General features: G+C 39.4%; 1 protein-coding gene across 5 annotated transcripts; it reads left to right on the forward strand.

The window, feature by feature from the left end:
• Positions 1-778: 778 nt before the first annotated feature.
• Positions 779-22,441, forward strand: gal3st4 (galactose-3-O-sulfotransferase 4). Of its 5 annotated transcripts, none has more exons than XM_056746306.1 (5): positions 780-814; positions 970-1,049; positions 15,747-15,857; positions 17,762-18,071; positions 18,304-22,440. In XM_056746306.1, exons 3-5 carry the CDS (start codon positions 15,751-15,753, stop codon positions 19,303-19,305), a joined length of 1,419 nt encoding a protein of 472 aa, XP_056602284.1. In that variant the 5' UTR covers positions 780-814; positions 970-1,049; positions 15,747-15,750; the 3' UTR covers positions 19,306-22,440. The 5 variants fall into 5 exon arrangements, with proteins under 5 accessions (XP_056602291.1, XP_056602284.1, XP_056602275.1 ...); XM_056746297.1 differs by lacking the exons at positions 780-814; positions 970-1,049 and adding an exon at positions 14,869-15,161 and having other exon boundaries at positions 15,723-15,857; positions 18,304-19,220; positions 19,366-22,441; XM_056746313.1 differs by having other exon boundaries at positions 779-1,049.
• Positions 22,442-22,537: the final 96 nt, after the last annotated feature.

Here is a 22,537-nt window from a genome sequence, read left to right on the forward strand (position 1 = left end):
AACTTAATGACAGGCCTGAATGTTCACTGTACACCCAGGTGGCAACGTACTATTTCAACAAAACAGAACATGTCTGTAATAGCCCAACATTTATCGCCTAACTGGCCAAGTCATTTACTGGATCTGAGCCTCAAAGAAAGGGTTTTTCAAAGTTCATCTCTGTCTGCTCAAATAGCTAAGCATGTATTGTCTAGCTGTGTTTGTTTGCAGCAAAAGAAATTAGATTTATTCATGTTGAGTGATCATGCTCTCCAGTCTAGCTCCTGGTTGCAGACGGAAACCAGTGTGGGCCTTGTGATCCCCTGAGGTTCATTATTCAGAATCCGCTGGTGGAGCAAGAGCTCAGAGCTGAATGGGGTGCTTGTTTGACTTCATTTTGAATATTGTATGAAACAGATGGGGGTTGAATAGCTTTCACGTACAGTGGCAAGGTTTTAAGAACCGTTGAGTAATCATTTATTAGGCTTTTTAGGTACAATAATATAGGCCTTTACTTAATACAAATATTAACACGCATTCCAGGCAGAAACAAACCATTTTAAATGTTAAAGGGGAATTTAGAATAAAAGATTATCCTCTGATACAACTTTACTTTTTAATATTGTTGCAGCAATATCACAAAAATGTAACATGGTATCAAGAGGTTGCAGAAGAGAAAACAGGCTAAAGTTACACTCGGCTACAGCTACAGACTCGGGAGAGCGCGCTGCGCGGGCACGCTTGACTCACGGAAAGACAGGGACACAGTAATGGATGGGGGTTGGGATGGATGTATTGTCTTTGCACGTAGACGTGATGAACTCAACTTCTTAAGGTAGGAGGAGTAATTGTAGTATATAGGATACTCGGCTAAACAAGCATGACAGGCCGTTTGACGAAAGCAAAACTTTATTGCGTTTGACGGATATAATTTGATGGATAACGGGAGACTCTTGCAGGCTTGATTTACGTTACAGTTAATTTCTGCAGTGCCTCGCGCGCAAACATTTCATTGCATTTCGAGTGAAGGAATCTACCCCTTGACCTGAAGCCTATACGTCACATTCTGGGTGAGTATCACAGGCATAACATTTTAAGTAGAAGAAATAAACAAGCTTTAATTGATGTGTTGTCATTTACAACTATAGAGGAACTCTCATAGTGTCACAGATTTAGTCTGATTGGTTTTGTATTCTTTCACAGTTTTAGTGTATTTTGGTTGTGTGTTGTGTGTTCCTTTGCCTGAGTTCATCAGCAGTTAATTAGTCCCGCGCCTGATTCTGTATTTAAACTCTGTTATCCTCAGTTCTTTGTCGGTTATTGTATAGTGTCTCACGTGTTCATGTGTTTTTCTTCTGTGGATTCATCAAATGAGACCTTTTGTATTATACACATATAATATACTAAGTGTTAAAAACTGGAGACCAGAGTTTTTATGGTGTTTTTGCATTTATTTCTTATCAAGTCAACATGGTCCAAAGCGGGTTTCTGTGCCATAGTTATCTCAAGTAATTAAATGGATTGTTGCAGCCTGTATGAGTCGATTAGTGACGGTAAGCTTGTTAAGCAGCTAACAGGTTTTTAGGGACAGTGATTTAGCTTTGGAACAAGCCCGTCTGACTGAAGTTAACTGTAATAAAGGACTTCTTTGGGGTTTAATTTTGTTCACAGGATGCAGACAAACAAAATGCCCACTGTTGTCATGCTCTCAGGTTTCAATTAGAGAATTTTCCTCATAACAGTTATAGTTGACATAAGAGTATCGGACAGCTTGATAAACCTACGACTGACAATCAGTTCATAAAAGTTTTTAATTGAAAAACGAACCAATTCACAGTGTAAAACTCTTGCACATTCGAAGTAAATGATAGCCTAGTTAATGCTACAGTTTGTACAAACCGGTTACCGGGCGCACGATCATAACAACAGCAATGCCATAGTTTGATGACGCTGTGTAGGAGCGTGGAAAGATGGGATCTGTTCTGTAAAGTTACATTTCATGCAGTGTGTAATGTTGCCGTGTTTGAAAGTAAGCAGTCTGCCAAGTTGTAAGTCCAAAGGTGAATAAATAACAAAGTATTTGGCTTGTAAAAAATTTAGTCGACTCTGAATCACGCAAACGAGACGTCGTTAGACATAGACTCCGCCTACATTTTGCTGGGACTGCCACAAAAACTTTGCGCTCTCCTCCCCCTAAGCACTGTCGCTCGTTCGTGATGCCCGTGCCGTCTAAAACCTGTGCCGTCTAAAACCTGTGTTCTAGGTTGTTAAACTAAGAGCGTCTTACTTAAACTACCAAAGGAAGAACTTCAGAGGAAACAATGGTTTCAATTCATTTCAAATGATACCAATGGAGTATATGACGCGTTTCCTGTGCACGCGTCATTTCACCAAAGATTGCTTCAATAATCTTGGCACGTTCACTGCAGGATATGTTAATAAACTATCCTTGAAAGGGGGAGATACCAAATACCACCGAATCACAACCTGTGTGACTATTTATTTTTGTCTGGGTTAGGGTCTGAACTTCAAGAAATATTTGTGTATCTTATATCTGTGTTTAGCTAATGCATTGAACACTAACGATAACATGTACTGTTATGTCGTGTGTATTACAGTTTCTTAGTCTATCCATGAACCCGGCATATTTAAGTGTTCAATCTATTATCGTCTATCTATTATCTACTATCGTCTTTGGATGTTTCTTTGTCAGACTCGGGCTCAAACTGGTAAGGTAATATCCCCGCCATCTATATCTATATAATATATAACATGTAAACCATAATCCAGCAATGATGGTAGGCGTTCCATTTGCGACACATTATGAACGCTGTAACAAATTCAAGGAATGGGAGAAGGAGGTGGGAACTGGCGAACGTTCAACAACTTTTATATAAAAAATAAACAAACCACTAAACGAAAGTAAATTGCCAGCAACTCCCGCATGGTCGACTGCCGGCAACACAAACATAAAACATAACATAAAATCTAGGCCTGGTCCTCTCTCATCGTTCACTTTGGTCGCTCGTCCTTTTATGCTACCGATCTTCTGCAAAGAGATGCGATACCCGTGCAGTGAGTTCATCTGTGGGCTTTTTTCATAAATAGTCTGTGATACCTCTGCAGGTGTTGATTGAAATTGGTTTTGTTGCCTCACGAGGTCGACACAGACTTTTGGCATGTTTTACAAAGCACTTGCTTTTGAAGAACATCAGAAGGTCAAAATCCCAAATAATTCCAAACATAAGTGTTGCTTTTTCTTTTAGGTATCAAGTTGTCTGCTGCTGTGGAGATGGTGGTCTAGTGGGTTAAACCAATGAACCGGTAAATCAAAGGTTGCTGGTTCGATCCCAGCAGCCACCACCAGTGTGTCCTTGAGCAACACACTTTACTCCATGTTGCTCCAGGGGGATTGTCCCTGTAATAAGTGCACTGTAAGTCGCCTTGGATAAAAGCGTCTGCCAAATGACTAAATGTAAATGTAATGCAGGACTTTGCGCTTCATCAGTCATAACGTTAATTTGTTGCGAATTTGAATTGCTGCTACCGCTCGCGCTCATCTTTTCCAAATGGCGTTCTTTGCTAATTCAATAGCATGTGCAGTTTTAAAATGCCCCCTGTTGGTTAAACATTAAATTGCAGAAGCAAACTTTCAAATACCACTTGGGTGCATTTTATCATATTTAAAGCCCTTTATCGAAATAATCGCAGCTTTTGAAATTTGAATATCGCACCCCTTCAAATAACGACTTCGGTTTAAAAACTACTAATCGTGCAGGCCTAGTGGACAGTCACCCTTTGCCGCACATGGACAAACTCTTACATGACCTTAGGGGAGCATCAGTATTCACTACATTCTCGCGGCTGTGTACCATCAGCTTCCCTTACATGGCGCTTGTTGGGACATCACCGATTTCATCACACATGACTGCCTCTGTAGATACTGTCTGGTTCCGTATGGCCCAGCATCTGCGCCGGCGGCATTTCAAAAGATGATGGAATCTGTTCTGAAGGGTGTGAGGGGAGTTCGGGACTATTTGGATGATGTCATTGTGTACGGTGCTACTCAGGATGAGCGTAAAATCAAAGTTCGTAGTACACGTCGTTTCGAAAGATGGAATTTCTTTCGATGTTAAGCACCTATCTGCGATCATTAACGCCCCTGCACCACAAGACATTGCTTCCTTCGGCTCGTTTTTGGGACTGATCTCGTGGTACTGCAAATTTCTGCCTAATTTTGCTCCGACTGCTGATCCATTACTGATGCTGATGCTTCTGATTATGGGCTGGGGGGTGTTTTGACACAACTCCACAAAGAGAATGTTGAAAGGACTGTTACATTTGCTTCCAGAGCTCTTACGGCTCCTGAAAGAAAATACTCTGCGGTTATAAGGAAGCGGTGTCCTGTGTGTGGGCAGCTGAAATTTGGCGGCCGTACTTATGGGGTCGACACTTCATGTTGAGAACTGACCATCGTGCAGGCGCTACATTGCTGGCGACAAAAGGAATTGGCCGTTCAGGATTGTGGGCCGCGCGCTTGCTTTGCTTTTGCTTTGCCCTTGGTGTCTTAATTGTGCTGCCGACTGTTTATCCAGATTACCATAACCAGCACAGTTGGATGATTCAGTGGAACCAGACATGGTTGCTTTCGTGTCTGGCCTATCTACTTTCTCTGTGGAGGATTTTATCTCCGCTTTGGAAGTCTGTTCAGAGTCTGCGTGTACAGATTGGGCGGCGTTGGCCGACAAATCGTTGGGAGCTGGATCCATTGCTGGTGCCTTATTTTCGGATTCGGGACTTGTGTGAGGACCTCTTGAGTGTGGATTTTCTGCCTTACCATTTTGCCATCTCTCTAGTGGATTACCAAAGTAAGTGGCCAGAAGTGGCATTTACCCTAAATGTTAGTGCAGAGGTAGTTACATCCTTCCTGCATTCAGCTTTCAGCAGGGAGGGAAATCTGCTTGGTGTTCTGACCAACAACAGCCCTCAATTTGTGGCCACGGTCTTTGGGGATTTTTTGAAAGAGAGGGGTATAAATCACATGCGTAATTCCTTGTACTCCCCCCAAGGGAACGGTGCTGTGGAGCGTTAGAACTGAGTTCTGAAAGAATGCATCCTTTCTACTGAACAAAGAGGGCTACCGTGCAAACAGGTAGTGACTGAGTTTTTACAAACCTACAGGGCTACGCCACACAGTACTACTGGAGTCTCCCCGTCTGAACTCCTGCACCATCGCAAAGCTGAATGTCTTTCCTGTGGGCCTTAAGAGTGACAAGTGTGCTCAGGTAAAAGCTACTGTGTGAACCAAACAACTGAAAAGCAAAATGTATACAGACAGGAAACAGGGAGCTTAGCGTCACCCTTTCAAAACAGGAGACCAGGTGAGAGTTAAAAAGCCTACTCATGTGGGAAAAGGAGTTCCCAAGTTCTCGCCACCCCTGGAAATTAAGAGACAAATTGGAAACAACACTTTAGTGTCGAGTGACGAAAAAAATGGAATGTTTCCAAACTGACATATTTCACAGGCCCTGCTGTCATTCAGCATGACAACTCACAGTCACAGGGGAAAATTAATCTGAGGAAGAGTAGTAGAGTTAGTAGACCAACTGCTTGGTTGAAGGACTTTGAACGGGAGTGAAAGGGTCGAACTGGGTGCATGCATGAGACAATATGTTGTTGGCTGTGGCTATAACTCTGTTCATGTTTGAATCATACTTCTGTAATATTGCTGTATTATGATGTTCAGTTGCCTGAATTAAGGTTGTAATTGTTGGTTTATATATACATACAAATGATGCACGAAATGGGATTTTTGCCGATTTTCGATGTGCCGATAATTTCCACCTCAATTATGCCGATACTGATATATGCTGAATATCCACCAGGGTTTTTTTACACAGCTTAAAACGCCAGGTGCTGGACAGCTTTTTTTTCCAACCAAGGTGCTCTGGTTGCAAATGTAAACTGCACGGGGAAAATACAAGCACCAGCATTGAGCTAGTGGGAAAAAAAACAAGGGGGCAAATCCCAGTCCCTTTAGTGACTGTCCCTTCTCACATTTTGAAATGAGGATAAATTTAATAATTTTAAAAACGTTTGGAAAATGAATTTGGTGCATATTAATTAAAGAAGCAATAATATTCTTCTTTTTCATAACAATAAACTGCGTCACCACAAGTTTAAGTTACTGCTACAGAAGCCCTATAGATTTGTCACGTCTTGTTTAACGCATCTTCGCTTCAACTGTAATGATCTTATACTACACAGAAAATATAAATAATAATTTGTATGTGTTCCTAAATCTTTGTTCACTCAGATTGCAAGCTAGTTTAATTATTTTAATTACGTAATTAATAACTTAATTTAAATAAACAAATATTTGAATATTTGTTTTTCGTGAGCTCAAATCTTAAGCTATAAAAAAATGCCCATCCCTAATTTAAACCATGCCCCTAAAATAAATACACCACAGACATGCTCGCTGTAGCACAAACACGCAATTTGACGCAAATATATATTAATCTAAACAGCTTCCTATCGGCGGGGCATATCGCCATTATTTTCTGTATCGGGCCGATGCCGATAATTCATTTATAAGCCATTATCAACATGTCCACAGACAATAATATTGTGCATCCCTAATACATACCTAATAGAATTAACATATGTGTTATGAAGGAATCTTTATTTAAAGGGGGAAATGTGGTGTTGTGCAATTAAACCTAAATACACATAAGCGCAGTAGGTTGTCTTCAGTGAGTGTCTTCAGATCTGTGTAATAAGTGTTTTTCCTTTAGGTCTTAACGCGCAGCCACATATTTTTTAATTCTGCGGAGAAAGATTTAAATACGCCAGTAATTTTCGTCATACAAATAAGACTAATACATGTTTCGAAACTGTGATTGGTCTGTTTTTATTTGTGTGTACTCAATAACTACAGAGTGTTTTGCTTTTGTAAAACAATGACAATGACAAAAAAGGCTGTTCATGCTTGAAGACCCTCCAATGTGGCTGAATTAAAACAATTCTGCATAGAAGAGTTGCTGCCGCCAAGGGTGACACAACTAGTTATTAGGTTTAGGGGGCAATTACTTTTTCACATAGGGTCAGAAATGCTATGATTGTTATCTCCCTTAATAAATAAAACCTTTATTCAAAAACTGCATTTTGTATTTACTCTGATTTTCCTTGTGTAATATCAAAATTTGTTTGATGATCTGGAATCTGTTTTAATGACACGTTTAAGAAAGATGAACGTGGAGATAGACGGCTGTCATTCTAGTCTATGCTTGTGTTTAAACCAGATGCGCCCTGGCACGTTTCAAAAGCGTCCCAGAAGTGGCTCTCCGCGCCGCTTCGTTACAGATAGGCGCCTAGTCTATTTTTGACATACGCCACATCCTGTGTAGCTGGTTTAATTTGTTAAAATATCCGCCACGCAGCCTAAATCCTATTTATGAACTCGCAAGAAAAATGTGTCCTCCTGGGACACATGGCATCATTGGTTGATGCACATGAGAATGCTCCAACACTGGCTACAGGGCCAAGTTCACTGGTGAGCCTGGCACACCGGCATCAGGGGTATGGTCATCATGCCTCTCTGCCGATGCACCCTAACCTCCTGGTCTTCAATGACCTTTCTACAGACAGGAGCCCCTCTCAGGCCTGTTGGTGACAACGTCATGGTGACAACGGATGCCTCCCTGCAGGGTTGGGGTGCCGTGTGTAACAGGCACGAAGTGTTGGGGCGATGAATGGACCCCCGCCTGTGCTGGCATATCATATAATTTTTCATTAAAACTGTTACAAAATTAGTTTTTTCTAGTTTGTTTTTGGCCATATTCCATCAATAGAATTCATCACATACCAATAAACAGTAGACCATTATAGTTTCCATTAACACCAATTCAATTACCATAATCCATGACATTTTCTATGGTAGTTTGGGCAGGGTTCTATAGTTTATGCAGGACGTGTAATCCTCTTATGCAGGTACAGATGGATCATTCTAAATTATACACTTCAGCTTCTTAGAGAACATGTCTTTGGGGGGTCAAGAAAGAGTTTGCAGTATGTAACCTCCTACCTCACTGCAAAACACTTGCTCTGTGACTCTTGATGCATTCTAAATTCACAGTATAGATGCACTCCTGTCACAAAACATTACACACGTGCCCTTCAATAGCCCGACTGAAGGTGGGTTAATGTGTTTATATGCTAGGCCATTGGTGTCAAACTCGATTTCATCCCGGGCCACATCAGTATTATGGTTTCTCTCAAAGAACCGGTTGTAACTGTTAGACTGTATAAATGTTTCCACTCTTTTATCACACTACATAATTAAATCTGCATTTAATTACTCCTTTTGGTAATAACTCAATTAATACCTAATTTTGACAGTATAAGAACCGTAAAATAATGACAGTGTATTGAAGTGTACAACAATTGTACAGTTTATTAAATAAAAAATGTGGTAATATGGACTCGCGGTTAGCGTCCTTCAAAGGCCCCGGCAGAGACCATTCCAACGAGTACTGGTTCGTTTCTCTAAGTCTTTCTGCACCAGAGATACGGACCGGTGAATGTTGGTTTGTTGATCCGAAAAAAGTAAATTCTTCCCAAATCTCCATCCCGGGACTTTCGATGGTAAATAACTCCTGCCAGCGAGGTCGCAGCAGGGCGAACCTGGGCTCGTCGGAAATGTCCCCTCCCTTTGCACCTTTTCTGTGGACATTTATTTTCACGCCTACCTAACTGCAACAAATGTAGACTTTATGAGACAAAATATTTTCAAGGAAACGTCATCATTCATTTTCACTCTCATAATTTCACTCACAGATTGCCTGAATAGACCATTCATTCATCCCTCATTGAGGGTGGAAGTTCAGTGTTATGTGTTGACGGGACAGAGGTCTGCCACAGTTACGCGATTAGAGGGGATCTAAATATAGGCGTGCTTCTTAAGAACTACATCACATCAACATCGTTCAGTAGGCCAGGCTTTAGAATGAAGTCCTGTATTGAATCCTCACATATGATGATGATGATGTTCACTGCAAAAATGTCTTTACATTTTACTGTGATTTGTAATGCAATCAAGCCACAGAGCTGCTTCTGACCTTTTCCTCTTCTCTATGGTGGATGAAATATCAGATTACAATACTACATAATGAGGTCTTTGATGCTTAATACGTTATATATTTACTTTTACTGTAATACTAAGGACCATGTGATTTTTCAGTTTTTCTTTTTTAATAAATCTGCCAAAATGTCAACAATTCTGTGTTTTTCTGTCAATGTGGGGTGCTATGTGAACATTAATGAGGGAAAAAAAGAACTTAAATGATTTAAGCAAATGGCTGCAATATAACAAAGAGTGAAAAATTTAAGGGGGTCTGAATACTTTCCGTACTCACTGTATATACACACGTACATATTTCTTCCAAAGCTACTCATTTTACCTTGATAAACGCAATTGGGGCTATAAGTTTCCTTTTCATCAGACTGAAATGACTCAAAAGTGCCCAGCAGTTGGTTCGACTAAACTCTGCATTCTGAGAAAGAAAGGGGGGGTGTGGAATATGTTCAGTGCAAGCTTTAGCAAACCACCACCACATGGACTCGGTTTTACTGTGTGAAATGTCAACAGTGTTCAGTTAAAAAAAATATATTCCTATACACATATTAACAGGTTAAAACAGGTTTCACATAAGTAAACCAGGGTCTGTTTTTTAAGAAGACAAAATAGGCTAGACGTGATCTGCTTTAATGTCTGCCCACAAACGCAAGTTTAAAAAAATTATCTTGATGCACTTTTCTTTCCTAAAACTACGAAGTTGAGAAATAAATTACAAAAGATTCTCAAAACATTTATTTTCAATGATAATTATGGCACCTGGAGATAAAAGTATGTGTTGTATTAAGTGTAAACATGATTTATCAGGTAAAGAAAAAATCTGTACAGCACAGTTCATCCTACCCTTTTTTTCTCTCCAAAAAGGTGACTGCTAAAGAGGACCAGAAAAGTACTAGCCAATCAGAGAGCTTGAAACATCTTTCTCGCCAGAGCTAATTTGCATCGTTAACCTCGTTTTACCAATGCAAGGTCCCACAGTGTCGGGGAAATACTAAATAGAGAGGCTAAAATGAAAAGCTAAGTGACTAAGCTAATCGAATAGCAAATCGGAAAAGGAAAGGCAGCGGGGCAATGGAAATGGTAAAAAAAATGTATTTTAAATGACTGATTTAAACTTGTGTTCCTTATTCAATTTGTAAATCCAAATATTTATTCCTCTTTTTAATTCGCATTTACAAATACATTTTGAAATTCCACTATTTATAAAGGAATTCATTAATGCACTTTAAAATGATGGATTAATATTTAATTTATTAATTATTTTTACAATCAAGCTTTTTATTGCCCTTTAAAACAATAAATAATAAAATACTTTATCATTGCGCCTATTTATATTTGAATAAATAAATTAAGTTATAAACAAATGGATTAATGCCTATTTTTATTGTAGAATTAGTTATTAAACAATGAAATGCTTTATTAGTTTACGGTCCATGTACGTTTTATTCATTGGATATCCTATTTGAAATAAGTTAACGGAAACTAAAAATTATATATTTTTTGTTTTTTTCGATTAGATTACCAAGCCAAAAATCAGTTTTCGAACCAATTTTCTTTTCGTTTGCCGTTTAATAAACGGATTTTGGACTGGATATGGCATTCAGACTTGTGTGCGGCGCTGTAACGGCCCTTTCACCCGATTGGTCAAATCGTACCATTCTGTACGGCCTTAATTCTGCACGGCAGAAGAATTCACCTCTAGTCGTTCGTTTTTTAGTTTATTGTTTATTGTTTAACTGTGCGTGATATTTAAGCAGAAATTCGTATTGTACTGTACGACATTTAAGAGATTGCAAGCCATGAAGTGTGCTGTATGCTTTTACTTCGACATCAAACACCCCTTTCACAGACTTTGATCCCAGAAAATTGCTGTAAAATTCCTGAAGAGTGCTGCTGTCAGTGGGATTGATCTATAAAGGTACCTATTTGTTGTAGTAGTAGTAGTAGAAGTATTAATAAAGTTCAGTTTTCTACTTTAAAATGAATGAATACAAAGCGTTTCAATAATCTTGATTACTTCTACCTTTAAATCACAGCTTTATCTGTTGTCACACCCCACTGTCTGCCTGCTTCCATCACCGGACTACACTCCCCATAATCCTTTGCACCCGTCTCACCTGATCCCCATCACCTGTCTACCCCTTGTTATCTGTCTTATTTAAATTCTGCCTTTGGTTTTGTTATATGTCAGGTGTTGAATGTGTTTGTAACAAGATTCAAGTAGGGAAGGAAGGAGTCGGGAACGGGAAGACATTTTAAAACATTCAATAAAGTAATATAACAGCCGGCGCCCCCTCACGGACGGCCAGCGCCCCCTCACGGACGACCGTCGGCTAACAACACAGTAAAACATAAATACATATACAAACACTTCGGGCCCGAACCTCTCTCCACGACGGTCCGGTCGCTCGTTCCTTTTATATGCTCCCAATCTCCTACGTGATACGAGCCCGGTGTGCGCACAGCTCACGCTCATTCACAATTACTCACCGGACTCGAACAACGGTCTCGCCCCGCCTACTCTACTACAGTGTTTATGGTGTTGTGCTTTTTCCTGTGTTTCTGTGGATTAAATTATACATGTTTGGAGTATCTGCTTGTCTTGAGTGTTCTCTGCACAAACCAAGACATCTGTATGTAAGTGTCTCTGTCGACACCTAGGCTTCTGTACAGACTCGACTTTCACCTTAAAATTAAGATGTATTTGTTTTTCTCAAAAAAAACTAATCTGCTTTATTAATAGGTTTTTCATTCGGTTTATTCAGAAATTGTTACAAAATCAACTAATATTGTTTTGATGATGGGAGAGTCTACCCGCTACGCAAAGTCTTCTTCAGCACATCCCAAAGATTCTCAATAGGGTCAAGGTGTGGGCTCTTTGGTGGCCAATGAGTGAAAATGATGAATATGTTTCCTGAACCACTCTTTCACTATTTGAGCCCGATGAATCCTGGCATTGTCATGTTGAAATATGCCCGTGCCATCAGGGAGGAAAGAACCCAGTGATGGCATAACTTGATCATTCAGTCAACTGACCTCATTCTCTGGGCACATAACGTTGCTGAATCTAGACCTCAAATCCAATTGGAGGCTACCTATTTGCTTTGTTGAATCCATGCAGTTGTTAACTGTTTTTGAACGGGCAGTGTATATAACTCTGCTTTATAAATGGGTTTCTCATTCGGTCTGCATGAGCTTATTCAGAAATTGTTACAAAACCAAAATGATAAAACTATATATATTTACAATAAAATTTAGTCATTTAGCAGACGCTTTTATCCAAAGCGACTAACTGAGAGTTCAGGGAGCAATAAGCGATATGTCAAACAGGAGCAATCATACAATAGGTACTGATACAAATAAGCCAAAGATAATTGGATAATATCTACAGTACATATTATACCTTTTTTCTCATGATCATCTTCACTCCATTGGGGTAATCTTGCAGGGAGCTCCAGACCAGGGGCAATTGATAGTTATTTAAAATTCTCTCACTCTCACCAAGCAAGCCTTTAGCCTTCAATGTTTGTGCAGATCTACAATCTTGTCCCTTACATCCTTTGAAAACCTTGAGAGGTTGAAATGGGAGACACAGATTCTGTTGGCAGGCCTCTTTTATATACATAACAAGCTGATTTTGGAGTACTTTCTTAAAGTGACAGGACTAATCCGTGGGCCATGTAGGCACATTACCAATCTTTGGGGCAAGAATTCTTGCTTGTTGGTAGGGGATCAAATATTTATTTCACTGACTGAAATGCAAATCAATTTATAACCTTTATATAATTTTTTCCAGTGATATTTTGGTTGATTTTCAGGTTCTATCAGTTAAAATAAACCTACCATAAACATTATAGATCCTGCATTTCCTTGTAAGCAGGCAAACTTACAAAATCAGTATGGGGATCAAATAATTATTTCCCTCACAGTACATACATACATACATGCATACTGTACATATAATTTACTCAGATCACAATAATATTTGGGCAGAAGAATATTGATTGAATTATTTATTATTGGGATATAACCGATCAATAATTTATTTATTTATAATAACTACACAAAAGGATGTCATTGAATCTATATAGTTGTAGCTAAGGAATCCTCCCCTTCACATGTTTTTTATAGATGGCGTGAACTATTTCTCCTTAAAGAATGTTCCCAATCATCATTACAGAATTGTTCATAAACTTGCACTATAAAATTGTTGCTGTTGAAAGAAAATTATTTGTGATAAATTAACTCTCAAATTTCTTAAACATTTCAGGTCACATTTCGTTTGGTTACATGTGATGTTGTGAGAGTAAAATAAAAGTTTTTTCAGATTTAATTTTGTGTTTTACAAACTGACATAGGCCTAAACATCTGCATGCAGGCTCCCAACTGTGCAGATTCATTGATGTTCCTTACGTGTGATGTTTTTTCTCAGACATACAGCTACGACAAATTCTTGGCAGTACAGATTACATTTATAGATATATTTTTTACTTCAACTGTACGGAGAGTGGATAAAGTAGATTGAAAGAGACTGACACCCCCTCTAGTGGACAGCATTAAGAATTATGGTCGTCATGGAATTTTTGGAGTTTGATCTAAATGATCTTTATCCAAGTTCGACCAGTTAAAAAAATATAGCAATGCAAGATAGACCATTCTATAGATCTCAGCCGAATTTGCTAATGCATTATAACTTTATTAGGAGTTAGTCGATTGATCTCAGAAAAATAATAATAACTAGATAGAAAGTTTGAGAACAAACTTTTTGTTGGCTTGATAAAGCCTGGCCTGAAGAGTTAAAATAAGTCAAAAGGTTTTAGGTTAAACATTTTCTAACATGATGGAAACAAATGATGTGAAAAAACAGCGCATTAATACAGAATAAGCCTTCATTTGTATTCAACTCTACCACATGAATAACAGGAAAAAGATAACGGATTAACGTGATATAGAGCCTATTCATTTTTTATAACAATAAACATTAAAATAAGTAAAAATTGGTCCAACTTGCATCAGGAGTAGACTTTGAACTTGAGCTAGCGCATAAAGAGAGAGCGCATTTAGGCCACGCCCACACCGGGGTAACAATCCAACCGACTTTCTATTGCGGGAAAATGCCTCCTTGCCATTTATGATTTATAACAAAAAACAGAACAATGCCTAAAACTGCTGTCTGACAGGGTGCACAGCAAACAAGAGAAAGTCCAGTCTGCGCGTCCCTCTTAACCTAGCGGGTCTAAGATATGCGAGGCTGTCTGGTGGTTCAAGTAAACATAATTTAAAGTGCAAACACTTGTCAGTATCGCAGTAGTACAGACTCTTAATATACTGGGCAGAATTTAGTCCTTACAGAACGGCGAGCGATTTGACCAATCGGGTGAAAGGGGCGTTAATGCACCGCCCACATATACGAATCCCATATTGAGTCCAAAATCCAATACAAGTTTTTTAAACGGCAAACGAAAAATGAAAAATCGGGCCGAAATGTAATTTTTCGTTTGGTGAACTAAACGAAAAAAAACAAAAACGAGTCATCTTTCAGTTTCCGATAATTTATTTCAAATAGGATATCAAATGAATAAAACGTACACGGACCCTTTACACACGACTCTTCTGGTCCTCCATTCACTGCTATCTCATGTCATGGTAATAGTGTTATTTCCGCAGAATCGAGATTTGCCGCTTTGCTTGTGTGACGTCAGAGCTCGTCTCACTCAGCAACAGAACGGTCCCTAAAACCCGCCCACCTGCACTCAATGAGACCCCTCAAAATACAAAGCAGTCTCTTTTCTCCATCCAAACCTACTCCCGTCTTAAAAAAGCTCATGCGAAGCAAACGAGGAATCGAATGCACTTGACGGCGAACCCGCAGTGGTTTTGTGGTCGGACGCTTTGCGCATTGATGGGTCAGTTACATTGCACAGACGTCGTCGGGCGGATTTAAAGACATCGACCGAGGTGTCCGAGATGCACTGTGGCTATTGCAAAGCGCCGATCTCTTGTGATACCGGCCGGGTTTTATCATGGTTTTCAGACGGTCAGCTCGGTAAGTGTGAGAGCAGCAAGCGGCAGTAACGGGCACGTATAGCGGAGCGCAATCTGTGATTTATGATAAAGGCAGCTTGTCTTTGTCCGACTGTTCTGCAACACCATTTTCAGCAAGACACACGCATGAAAACAAAGGCCATATTTTACACCTGTCTCCTCAGTACCCGAGAAAGATGCCGTAGACTGTATCTGTGCATCACTGTTTGTGCAATCTCTTACATTATCGCTTCTGTGTTTTAGGGATAAGAGTAAAAACTAAATCGTTGTAAAAAATGTAAATTTGAGCTCCAAACCTGTGTGGCTGTGTAGGTGGTTGTTGTATAACACACAGTATTTTAACAAGAGTTTCTTTGTAATAATCTATAAAACAGTTCACCATTAAGAAATATATTGAGATAGCTTCGATTTGCTAAACAACAAATATACGAACCTTTTTTGTTCATACTGTACACATCATACCTCACATGAATGCTCTTATTACGCATTTGTTTTCCCCGTGAAATCTTATTTTTTATGTAACATCTCACATTTCTATTGTGTTATGATGTTTCACAACCAGGACTGACAGTGCTTTTGATCATAGGAGAATGCGGTGGTTGGGATGCTATGGGCTGGGGCCCATGTGGAAAGCACTCCTGGTATTCCTGGTCATTGCATTCGCAGGGCAGCTTCTGGGAGTCATCTTCAATAAGAGGTAAGAAGATGCCTTTGTTCTTTTCTTCATTTCTTCAAGTAATTGACCCCATTCTATCGTTTCTTGTATTCATTTGTGTACACCATTCTAAAAACATCACGTTGCATATGCATATTATACATGTAACACATTTTCTAATATCAGTGCACCTCTATAGACTAGTATCTGCAACAGTTTATATGCTGTGTATATGCTGTCTTTGTTGTTTTGGTATTTTTGTTCATCTTACTTTAATCTTTTATACTTATAATGCATAAATGTGCCCACACAAACAATTATACATAATGCATGGACATAATGTCACATAAATCCATTATACATACACCTTCATGTGTACACCTGCATATTTAATGTGAATGTTCAATGTCTAATGTGTATTTTGTGAATATCTTGTGTACTGTCCATATGTGTATAATGTATATTGTCTTTTTTGTACAGTCTGTCTATTTATACATCGTCTCCACTACATACTGTCACTTAAGTCTGTAAAGTCATACAGTTGTTTGTCATACAGTTGTCTGTCCGACTGCATTCTACTTTGTATGGAGTTCGCACCCAAGAGTTTCAATACCACGCGTGTTGATGTGACAATAAAAGTGAGTTGAGTTAAGTTGTAGCGTAGCTATTGTGTAGATAGATCGTCTGTGCAAAACATTAAGAAGCAGTTTGCCGTCAACTCTGTGCACTCATTAGCACATTTAAGCACCACGAAACTGTAAACAACATTTATTTCGATTCTAACAGAGTTGGTTATGTTGCACATCATAGAAAACAATGTTAGCAACTGCGAGTCATTACAGTCAAAGGATGTGGCGTGGCTATGTACGAAAGGGAAACAAACCAGCGTGGCTTCACCTGTTGCCTAGTGACAGTTGTATTGAAGTAAGTCAGAAATGTGCAGACAAATTGCTTCGTAATTCGACTACATCTAATATTTATTAATGAGTTGAGTATGTGCGCTCAATCTGCGCAGAACTAAAAACATAACCTGCAAATTGGCTAATGATTTGACATGGTTTCCACAACACCTGGACATGATTCTCATAATTTCATTCACGACGACCCCGTCGAAAGACTCACAGACCCCCATTTTCAAAAACTTATCGGATCTACACGAATGACCCATTATGACCCATTTTAGATCCAAAACGGCAAATTTCGCTGAAAGGTGACAAGTTGGCATCCCTTGTGTGTACACGATTTAAGGTTAAAAACGCTGCATTTTTCACAATCCGTGCGTGATTGTATCTCCCTTTTGCCCCGCCTCTCTGATTCTTTACAAAGCTCACCTGTGCTATGATTGGCCAGTTAACAAGTGCGTAGTGATTGGTCGAATGCTGCAAGCATCTGACGGAAATTTAACGGCTCTTACCATATTTGGAGCATCATGTTCCAATGCAATCATACTGACAGGTACATCCACCTTACGGAGTCAAATCATACCACGAGCTGACGTAGATTTGTGGGGGTGTGGTAACACAAGGCATTTCAGGCAGGTCTGGGTGAGCATTCGTTTTAGATAGAGTGCATCTTTTGTTCCGACACTTTAATTTTGCAATTTAACGTGTCTAAAACATGCATTGTCAACATATAACGCACCAAAGACAAGAAAAACACGTGTTATATGACCCCTTTAAAGCACATTACTCTCTGTCCACCTTCACACGTACTCCAATGATCTCTTCTTTGTATTGTTTACATTAGCCACACCCCTTTATTATTTTCAGTTGTGTTTACAGTGTTGTACTTATTGTATGTGTCTTTCCCATCTTTCTCTCATCGGTTTTTCATTTGACTGTTTCTCATCAGTTTTCTCAGTGGATTCAGTGTAACATGAGAGGCTTCACCTCTCATTGTCATGATCTTTTTAACATGTGGCATTTTGTGGTCCTTTTCTGTATTAGCTGGATGCAGCCAGAGAGGTCTCGATCCCTCTTTGCACTTCCCTCTGAGAATTTCCAAGGGTCCTCTCTTGGATCTTGTCATCCTCACACGCACATCATGTTCCTGAAGACTCACAAGACAGCCAGCAGCACTGTTCTCAATTTGCTCTATCGCTTCGGAGAGGAGCGGGGTCTTAAATTTGCCCTTCCTGTTGGGTACCAATTTGGCTACCCGCTCCCCTTTATTGCCCAGAGGGTGAAAGGATACCGAGGTCCCCACGTGGACAAATTTGACATCATAGGAAATCATATGCGCTTCAACAGGCCAGAGGTATAGCAGATATGTTTTGGCCATTCAGTTAGAATCAGAATCAGAAGTTAAAACAGATTTCATGTGAATGTATCTTTTTACCTTTAGGTCTTAATTTTACAATCTGTTTAACAAACCATAACTAGGATGAACTGCTTAAGTCTGAGACTTTAGCTGTAAACTATATAATGTTTCTTCTGTTTTATTTCTAGTAAATATTGATAAATACAACATTCTGTTTTTCACTTTACAGGTTGAGAAGGTCATGCCTGCTGATACCTTCTATTTCTCTATCCTTCGAGATCCCGTGGCTTTAGCCGAATCTTCATATGCCTACTACAAAAATGTTGCCCCTGCATTCAGGCGTGCCAAAGGGCTGAGCGATTTTGCAGACAACCCTCATAAGTACTACGATCCCAAACTCAGAAACAACCATTATGCCCGCAACTTGCTGTGGTTTGACTTTGGTCAGGATCATAACGCCAACTTCAGCCTAGCGCTGGCCAGGCGTGGCGTGGCGGCAGTGCGAAGAAATTTCAGGCTTGTTCTTTTGTCTGAGTATTTTGACCACTCTATGGTTCTGCTCCGCCATGCTCTCTGCTGGCCTTTAGATGCTGTGGTTTCTTTTAGCCTAAATGCCAGACAGCAAGTATCCAGTGGGAGGTCTGGATGGATGGGTAAGTCCGCACTTCCGGCCTCCTTGGGTTTGACAAATGAGCAAAAACTGAAATTACGGGAATGGAACTCCCTAGACTGGCACCTTTACCAAGCTTTCAACCTCACATTCTGGCAGGAAATAGAGCGCTTCGGCCAAAGTCGAATGGAGGCTGAGGTAGCCTTGCTTAGGACCAGACGCGAGGTTCTTGCTCGTGCTTGTTTACGTGATGGTGGCAGGCCTGTAGAGGCCAGTCGCATCCGGGACAAGGCCATCCGCCCTTTCCAGAGCGGATTAGTGAAGATCCTAGGTTACGAGCTGCAGTCTGGACTAGACAACGCCACGTGGGAAGTTTGCCTACGTATGATCAGGCCAGAGATTCAGTACAAAGACTTACTTGATCTTCGGCAGTTCCCACGAGCACAGCAACCTCCATGGCCGGACACTCTTGCTGGAGGACCTCCAGTAATGAGGGATTCCCCGGTACTGCGGATTGAAGAACAAGGAGGAAAAAGGTTGGTGGAGAAAGACTGGGATGGAACGGTACTGCTTCGGAATAAATCTATCAAAAATGCTGGTTCAAAAGTAAGGCTTAAATGATGAGCTAGTAGCACCTTTTTGCCTCAGGGTTAACTTTCTGACCCTTATTTGGCTCCACAGGGCTCTGAGCTGCACTAATAAAGGTGAACGGATGTCTAAGACTTAAGCTTAAGATGTGCTTAATTTTTTCACCTACTTTTGCGTCTCACATATGGTTGTGCATTCTAGCCTTCTGAAATAGACTCCACTGTCCGTGAGCCCGTATGGATGCATTTGACTCATACGGACTTCCTCCAGAAGATGCACACAGGTTCGCACGCCTGCTGCTGCTGAAATTTGCACAAGACGTACCGGCAAAGGAAAAACTGAGGCATGCTTTGGGCTTTACAGCAAACCACTTTGCCATTGACTCTTCCTTGCCTTGCCCTTCAACATTCTGTTTTATACAATGCAGGGGTTTAACAGTGAAGAAGAGGTACAATGAAGTTGCTGGAGTAATAAAAGGATATGCCAGACAGTGGCTAAATGCTAATATTGTGTGTAAGTAAAATGAGCAAATGTGACATGCGGCTTCCTTGTCCACTTTGAACCACTCTGTAAGCACATAGAAGTGAATGTACATGGTTCTGTGACCCCATGGTTCTGTGACCCCCCCCTTTTTCACAAACACACACACACACACACACATTCTCTTGTGTTTCTTTAAAATAAAATCCATTATCTTTAATAAACATACAACAAGGTGCATCAGGTGGCATAACAATTTGATCTTGGAAATGCATTTTATTTGATAAGACACAGTGCATATCCATATCTGCATGAAAAAGTGCAACAAAAGTAGCATGGCAGTCTGGCACACTGAAAGATGCGGATACAGATGCAGGTACAGATCAGAGTGGCCAAAATTTGAATTTATACCCATTTCTATGGGTAAATGTTAATCAGGATGCCTGATAGAGTTGGTTTTAAAGGAGACGACACTACAAACTTTGCTTTTCATGCCACATATTCAGTTGTATAAAAAGAAGCTGAGAGTCATGAAAGTAGGCACGCCCTATAAGAAGATCTGTCCTGACTCTTCACATGAGTCTGCTAGAAGAACATCTCCAGTCTAACACTGTGAAATAATATACCATTCATGAAAGATAAAATGGGCTGTAGATCTCCCAATGTCAATGACTGGGCAAATGCACTTCTAGTTACAGTATATTTACCTCTTGGTGTTTGCTTGAGGTCGAGTTTTGAATAAATCAAAATGTTAATAAATTGATGGTATATGTTCATTGTTATGGTGAATGCTGTCAGTGGACGCTCAAATACACAGCATTTTCTATCTACCAGGAAAGCGCTCCTGAAGTTCCAAAACTCCAAAATGGTTATTTTGCCTTACAATGAGTACTTTTGTGAAGCAGTGCTTTGATATCAAAGCTTGCTGTGTTTATTATGCTTTTGTATACAGTTCTATGTGTATCTATTCTAGTGCTTTTATACTCTTAAACTTAAGTGTGTTTTTCATATTGTGAGTGCTGAGGAAAAGTAGTATAGACATCTGACTGAAATGCACTGTGCAAATTGGCCCAAGTCTAAACAGCCAGCTTTTTGTAATGCAAGTTTCAATGCACAGTGCAAGATGGCATCTTACGTTACAAATACATTAATTTTTTATGTGCTAATATAAACGCACTGAGGTAAGGAAGACACTCTAGATATGCTCATTTTGGTGCACCTTAGCTTTTATTTTATGTGTAGTTAGGATGTATATGCATGTTAATAAATAGCTAAAAATTTACTTGTGTAATTGACACAAAGCTCCACATTGTGACATGCATTGTGATACAACACGTCATTTTAGTTTTGATTGTAGTGTTGACCATACTCACCAAACTCTCTAAGAACTTGGGGAATAATATAAGCCAGCAGGAAAACATCGGTAAACGGTCACTCATTGGTGTAGTGGTCTCTTACATTTTCTGAGGTTGCTTTAACAGCATCAATAGTGTTAGTTTATAATCAGATTCTAGTCATTAAAATAGTTATACCTAACTTTAATTAATTTGTTGAAATGTAAAACAAGATGAAAAAGATGTTTGCATTTCAGTGTAGAACACCTGAGCACTGCTGGGTCTCATAGTGTTTCCTTACAGCAAGGACCACACTTTATTTTCTCATCCATTTTTTGACATCCTATAGCTGACAATACCCTGGAATGCACGCTGGCTTAATTTACATTTAAATTAAACTTTCTGTATTCATATTGGAATTCAATCAATAAAAAAAGAAGTCCCCATAGATGAGACAGAATCAAACATGCTAGCGTAAAAGCTAAGCCGATTTAGATGTTTGTGTGAGAAATTTCAGTTACAGAAAATGTTACTTATTTTACACAGCTCACTGTATCTTTTGTGAAGTTGAAGAGAAGACTTGTTAATTTACAGTTTCCGTTATTAAAATGACAAGATTAACGCTACGGTTAAACTTAATTAAATTGATTGTAAATTCCTTTTCATCTTGGGGTATAGAACAGCTTTTACTTTCATTCACCAAGAATCGCACTGTATTACATGCATGTCATAAAAATAAGTAAATTTAGTGTCTTCACGACTCTTTAGTTGGATTACCTGTGGTACAGCAATTCAAAAATTGCATTACCACCACCAAACCAAAGAGGTACTGATGTGTCAGTGCTTGGAATGTTATAAAAAAAGTAATGTCATTTTTGGGTTTTGTCCATTATTGAAATGTTAAATAGTAAATTCATTAAGAAGGTCTTAAAAGCAAGTCTGGATGCGTGCCTATTTGATACAACTGATGAAACTATCACAGTATTAATCCCTAATTTTTATTAATTTGGCATGACAAATAAATGACAAACATATTATTCTATTTTGTGCCATGATGTTTATCAAAAGCAATTCAAACAAGATTGTTCCTGTCATCGTTCTCTTTGACTGAGATCTTTCAAACTTTTGTAATCTAAAATGTCATGTTATTTAATTTTTGCTTTGTTTCTTGAATACATGGAGAACCCTGTGTACATATGTGGGAGTGATGAACCTGATTCGGTTGTATGTATTAAATAAACCTTTTCAGTCATTGCAGAGAATCTCATGTGATGAATATGTTTCAAAGTTAGCTACTATTAGTATCCTATAATGCACCTCAATATTTCTTAACAAACTGAGATATGGTAACATCTGAAGAATACATGCTTGATATGCTGAACACCACAAAAAAGGGTCTGAAACCGCTCTGATTAGTGCTTACGGATGTGACTTTAGTCACACAATTGATA

This window comes from Triplophysa dalaica, chromosome 1 (genome assembly GCF_015846415.1).
Source record: "Triplophysa dalaica isolate WHDGS20190420 chromosome 1, ASM1584641v1, whole genome shotgun sequence".
In the NCBI taxonomy this organism is placed as follows: domain Eukaryota; kingdom Metazoa; phylum Chordata; class Actinopteri; order Cypriniformes; family Nemacheilidae; genus Triplophysa; species Triplophysa dalaica.

Excerpts from the sequence above, each read along its gene's own strand:
- gal3st4 (XM_056746279.1), top strand. The coding sequence starts at position 15,139 with ATGGTTTTCAGACGGTCAGCTCG. Across the intron at positions 15,858-17,761 it reads GGAGTCATCTTCAATAAGAG|CTGGATGCAGCCAGAGAGGT; the intron begins GTAAGAAGATGC and ends TTTCTGTATTAG. Across the intron at positions 18,072-18,303 it reads TGCGCTTCAACAGGCCAGAG|GTTGAGAAGGTCATGCCTGC; the intron begins GTATAGCAGATA and ends TTCACTTTACAG.